This window comes from Talpa europaea (assembly GCF_964194135.1).
Source record: "Talpa europaea genome assembly, chromosome: 7".
Classification (NCBI taxonomy): Eukaryota; Metazoa; Chordata; class Mammalia; order Eulipotyphla; family Talpidae; genus Talpa; species Talpa europaea.
Window position 1 is genome coordinate 16346902 of NC_140074.1, and position 6457 is coordinate 16353358.

The window sequence follows — 6457 nt, forward strand, 5'->3', positions numbered from 1 at the left end:
GCCTACGAAGCTGTCTGCAGCCACTGCAGCATGTGTTCGATCCCTGGCCAGGGAGCAACCCACATGGCACAACAGACCTCTCCTGACTCACCCACTGCTCCCCTCAGCAGTGTATTTCGGGTAGTCTGCCTGTTCTGTTCCCCACTCTGTCCCTGGTGAATCCTTTCACCCCCCCCACACACACACACTTCTGGCCTATACCCCAGTTCTTGTATGCATAAATCTAAAAAAAAAATAAATTTTTAAAAAGATCATTAAAAAAAGTCTTACTTCCCATGATATATAGGGAATACTTTTATAGAATATTTTGGTGTTCTATCTGGCTAATTGATAATTTTGAAGATTTGGTTTTTGGTTCTAGGTAAACTGAAGGAGCTCAATGGGACTGCACCAGAAGAAAAGAAGTTAACTGAGGATGATCTGATACTTCTGGAAAAGATATTATCTCTAATATGTAATAGTTCTTCAGAGAAACCCACAGCCCAGCAACTTCAGATTTTGTGGAAAGCTATTAAATGGCCTGAAGGTACAGATGCACGTTTTAAAATGTAACTTGAAAGTGTCTTTTTGTATGTCTATCAGTATTTCTGGTGTTTTTTGTACTAAATGAAAGCAAAATGGGTACTGAAATTCATTGTAAAAACCCTCACAAAAAGCATTCACTCTGTATTTTGAAGTCTTGATTTGGTCACATGCTTTATGAGAATGTGAAAGTAATGTATATTGATCCCCATACTTATGTCATTTTGTATACAGTTTCAGAGTATTTGTAGATCCTCATGCAAACCATGCAAGAAACTCTGGTCTTTTAAGCTGGGCTATAAATGTTTGCTATACGTTTTTTCATGTTGCTAATTCACTTAAATCTTGTAATTCCAAGTTTTCCTTTCCCCTATTAATTTTTCATGCTGTTGATTTGTTGGACAAAAGAAGCCATTTGTCCTATAAATGTTCCATACTGTGGACTTGGCTGAACACTTTAATATATTTCTCTATCTCTGTAGTTTCTGCTGTAGAGATAATTCAAGTCTATACATATAGAATACACATATTAGATTCTATATATAATTAGATTCTGGTACGAGTTTTGTTTTTTGAGTGACTTTCCTTTCTTGGTGATGGTGTCTACCCACTTACTTCCTTGAATATAAAGCTTTCCACCAACCTCTAAGTATCCTATTAGCATTTGTAAACTGAAATTCTATAGTTAACCTTCCTTTATTCAATTCTTTGGTCTTGCTATAGGATTTTTGAAAGCAAAGTCCCATTCCCATTTTTCCACAAGGACTTGTTAAATATGTGTTGTGTGTCAGCCCAGTACAGTTTACCTTATTTTTAAGCATATATGATGGTTTAGCAATACATCAATCCTTATAAATAAGAAAAATTAGTACAACTATCAGAAAAAAAAATGCATTTCATAAGGCAAGCACATGATTTTTAACATTTTTATAAATGGTTATGTTAATTTTGTGACAAGAACATGAAATTTTAAAAACTGAGTATTGCATTCGTCATTGGAATTTTTTGGTGTTACATAACATTAACAACTTTCTCTTTTTAATAGATATTGTCTTTCCTGCACTTGACATTCTTCGGTTGTCGATTAAACATCCCAGTGTAAATGAGAACTTCTGCAATGAAAAGGAAGGAGCTCAGTTCAGCAGTCATCTTATCAGTCTTCTGAATCCTAAAGGAAGGCCAGCAAACCAGCTGCTTGCTCTCAGGACTTTTTGCAATTGTTTTCTTGGCCAGGCAGGACAAAAGCTCATGATGTCTCAGAGAGAATCACTAATGTCCCATGCAATAGAACTGAAATCAGGGAGCAATAAGAACATTCACATTGCTCTGGCTACATTAACCCTGAACTATTCTGTTTGTTTTCATAAAGACCATAACATTGAAGGGAAAGCTCAGTGCTTGTCAGTAATTAGCACAATCTTAGAAGTTGTACAAGACCTAGAAGCCACTTTTAGACTTCTTGTGGCTCTTGGGACACTTATCAGTGACGATTCAAATGCTGTACAATTAGCCAAGTCTTTAGGCGTTGATTCTCAAATAAAAAAGTATGCTTCAGTATCAGAACCAGCTAAAGTAAGTGAATGCTGTAGACTTATCTTAAATTTACTGTAACAGTGGGGAATGGGGACTGAGATTTTAAATTGATTAGTGTTTTTTTCCTCACATTTTACATGACTGATTGCAGATGATAAAAAAAGAATGCTGTGGATTAAGTAAAATTTCAGATCTTGTAAAGTGGGGGAGGGAAGGGAAACTGAAGAAATAAAATTTTTGCACTGATTAACTGTGAGATTTCCCTGTGTAATGTGGGTGGGTAGTTTTCTCAAGAGTTAAGAAAAACTTAATCAACACTACAAAAACTAAAGTGGCATAATTCCTTTACTCTAGCCACATGAGAAGACAAGGGTTTTGTTTGCATCATCTACTTTTACTACTTACATACCTCAAATTGTTACCTGGCGATGGTTGTCTTTAATTTCTGCTCTACCCATTTTCATTGCTTAATTTTTAATAGAGCTAGTACATTTTATGGACTTTTGGGGAAGTACTTTAAGATATTTTTTAATTTTGTTATACATCATTCCATATGTTGACAAAATAATTTCTTCATTTAAGTCTTTTGTAAGTAGAAAGTGTATTTAATAGCTCACTTTTAGATGAAGTAAAAACAAATTACCAAAATGTTAGTTTGTGTATCATTGACATCAGGCTTATAATACTATTTCTCTTAACCTTCAGTACTGGAACTAACTTACTTATCCATTTCAGTTTTGACATTTGTTTGGTTTTGGTCAATCCCATTATCTCAAAGGGAATTTGGAATGTGTTGAATTTTATCAGGCACTTTTGTAATAAGTAAGAGTAAACCAAACAGTGCTATTTGCAAGTGCAAAACCAGTCATATGAAATTAGGATTTTTGAATCCTTAAGATAGCCCAGACATAGTGCTATGTACTTTGATATTTGATTCTCCAGACTCCTTAAATGAATGAAGTTCTCTGTTTTCCAAAGTAAAGAAGTGGAATAAATCATGATAGAAAAAAAGTGCAAGAATGCTGTACTTCCTTTAAATGTTCTGAACTTACAAAGAAGGTGCAATTACATTAATTACATAATTTATTGTGTCCAAGAGAACTTCAGTTTTTTAAGTACAACTATTTCCAATCTTAAAAGGGAAAAAGATCTTTTCATAAAAAAAGACGGGCTAAAATAGGGACTCCTCTGTGGCGCAGCAGGTTATGCGCAGCGCTGTGAAGCTGTCTGCAGCCTCTGCAGCATGAGTTCGATTCCCGGCTGGCCAGGGATATACCCACATGGCGTGGCAGACCTCTCCTGTCTCGCCCGCTGCTCCCTTCAGCAGTGCTTTCGGTCCATCTGCCTGTTCTGCTCCCTCCTCTGTCTCTGGTGAATCCTTTCACCCTCCTGCGCCTCTGGCCTGTACCCCAGTTCTTGTATAAATAAATCTTTAAAAAAGAAAAAGAAGACTGCCTAAAATAGTGAGCCACACTCTCAACATTTATGATACATAGAGCCATAAATTTCCAATAGGGGTAAAAAAGGTCCCATGGTCTAGACTATTGCAAAGGAAAAAATTTTGGAATGTAAAAAGAGAATGTATAAAGATGGGATATGCATATTTTACTATGAATTAAAATAGTAATTTTAATTTGGTGTGTACCCAGACTTTTAAATGTTCTGTTTGCTGATTTTATTAACAACCTGTGTCTTACATTTTTGTTGAATTGGGATTTAGGTGCTTAAGTAAAATGTTAAATGGTAAAGAGTTTAATCCAGATCAGCCTGGCTTTACACTGCTTTCTTGTTAACATGTCAAGTCCAGCGTGTAGTTGTAAGTACAAATAATTGATTTGCAATACTTTGAAATACTTGGTACCGTTGAATGATTAGGACATAGAGTCTTAGTTAAGAATATGAGTTTATTCTTCAAAATGTAAGGGGTGACAAATTATAAACACTTTGCTACCTATTGGTTTACAAAACTTTCTGTAACAATTTTTGATATACCACTATTTCATGTTTAAAGAAGACAAATTACAAAATATAACCTAGCAAAAGAGATAAAAGTCCCACTTGAAAGATAAATGTTAAATGTGGCTTAGTGTTATTTTAAATATTTGAAATTTTTTCCATGATTCCTGAATATGCTTTTTCTGAATGTAAGAACACATTTATTTGATAAAATACATTTATTTGATAAAATACATACATCAAATAAAAACTACCTATAATCCTACTACCCAGAGAGAACCATACTTAATCTGTGGCATATCAACAGATATGTAAATATGTTTTTAAGGGATTAAATGCATTTGCTCATTAGCCTGATTTTTAAACCTGACATAGACATACACATGCTTCTACCTTTATTATACAGATGTACTCATTTTCTATAATTAATTATTCCCATATTTACCTACCAAGCAATGCTGTAACAAGTCTCACAAGGGTCTTACTAGTTTCATATCTAAATTAGCACCCCTAATTTCATTTTTTTAAATAAGCAGGTTAGTGTGATTTTTTTTTTTTCCTAACTAGCTGAATTTATAACTAGCTAGGCAATGGAATGTTTTATCTACCTCGTTCTTTTAAATGATAGAAGCATAGCTAAAAGATAATTCTAGTGATATAATTTTTAAAATTTTTTTTAAAGATTTATTTATGCATACAAGAGCTGGGGTATAGGCCAGAGATGCAGGGGGTGAGAGGATTCACCAGAGACAAATTGGGAAACACAACAGGCAGATATACTGAAGCACACTGCTGAGGGGAACAGAGGGCGAGTCAGGAGAGGTCTGCTGTGCTATGTGGGTTGCTCCCTGGGGATCAAACTCGCGCTGCAGAGGCTGTGGACTACTTCATAGTGTGGTGCTTAACCCCTTGCACCACCAGGGAGGCCCTCTAGTGATATAATTTTGAGGGAAACACATAAATTGCTCCAATGACTGTCATGGAGGAATATAACGTGGGAAAAGGGATTTTTGAAGAGGAGTTGGCTAAGTTCTATAGGTTGATGTTGGTCCTGGGGCTAAGATAAGGTGCTGGAACTTCTCGGGGTTCCTCAACCCATTGTAATAGTCAGGAAAGTAAAATGTCCAAATGGCAACGATGTTTTCATCAGATTTTAAAGTATATGGTATAGAATTATTTAAACAGTGGTTTGCAACTTGAATTAAAATACACATTAAGTAGCATTGCAAAGAACAATTTTAAACTGGATAGCATGCATTCAGCAATTTTATGCTTGTTCTAACTCTGAAAGGTCGAATAAAACTTAGATGACAAGTCAATGGTAACAAAAACAATGAAGAGAAGATACTTAATGATAAAACAATTGACAAAACAATATCAATAAGAAGAAATAGAATTGGTAGCCATTTCACTTTATTGTAACTATGGTGATTGGAGGTAGCATGTTAACTTGACACCTAAGTTGAAATAAGGTGGCCTGAAAAGCCCTTAAGCCATGAATCTTTTATTTTTACATCATCAAAGGAAATAATAAATTCAAGAAATGTTTGCTTATTTCTATATGATTTAAATTTTTCAATTGTAAAAGGAATTAAAGGTACAGTATAATGCAGCAAAAGAGTACTGGCTTTGGAATTGAAAAGGCTTACACTTCAATTATATTTCTACCACTTGATAATGAATTAAAGTTTGTTGCTTAATCTCAGCCTGTTTAATCATCTGTATATTTGGGATGTCATAAAACAGAAGACTAAAATATTTACATTAAAGCTTAGCAAAATATTTGCCACATAATAAATACTTAATAAGCATTCCTTTCAAAGATAACCTAAGCCACCCATCTTTAATAAGAAAAGTGATTGCTGGGTGCAAAAAATATTCAAAAGGGGAGAAAGTATTAAATCTTACTACTATGTAGGTAAAAAAAATGCCCATGGTTGGTGGAGAACAGTGATTATGATTTTTTTTAATAAAATTGGCTGTTTGTAACTCTAAACAAATATCCTTAAGCTTTGTTTAAATGTATTATAATGCCATAAAAACTTACTGTGAAATAGAAAGGTGATTCTGTTGGAATGTAAGAATCACATCTACCTATCCTACAGCCTTTCCTTGAATATTGACTTATTTGACATTAATTTTAAAAACCCTTCTCATGGGAGCCTCCCTGTGGTGCAAGAAGTTGGGTCTCAGCACTATGAAACTATTTGTGACAAGAGTTAGATCCCTGGCCAGGAAGCTAGCCACATGGCACAACAGACTTCTCTTGTCTTGACTGCTGCTCCCCTCAGCAGTGTATTTCAGTCAGTCTGCTTGTTCTGCTCCCCACTCTGCCTCTGGTGAATCTTCTCACCCCATGCTGCACCTCTGGCCTACACCCCGGCTCTTATATGCATAAATAAATAAAATAAATCTTAAAAAAATTTATTATGGACAGCAGAGAAAT

General features: G+C 34.9%; 1 protein-coding gene across 5 annotated transcripts in view; it reads left to right on the forward strand.

Annotated features, from left to right (window-relative positions):
- The window catches only part of PLAA (phospholipase A2 activating protein), a gene marked incomplete at both ends in the record, with an annotated part of 38422 nt that extends 36289 nt beyond the window's left edge, over positions 1-2133 (forward strand). For all 5 annotated transcript variants that reach the window (XM_084238139.1, XM_084238136.1, XM_084238137.1 and 2 more), the window contains 2 exons: positions 362-526; positions 1568-2133. In XM_084238139.1, the coding sequence (XP_084094265.1) occupies positions 362-526; positions 1568-2133 (731 nt within the window). The remainder of the gene's footprint in view (positions 1-361; positions 527-1567) is intronic.
- Between the last annotated feature and the right edge of the window lie 4324 nt (positions 2134-6457).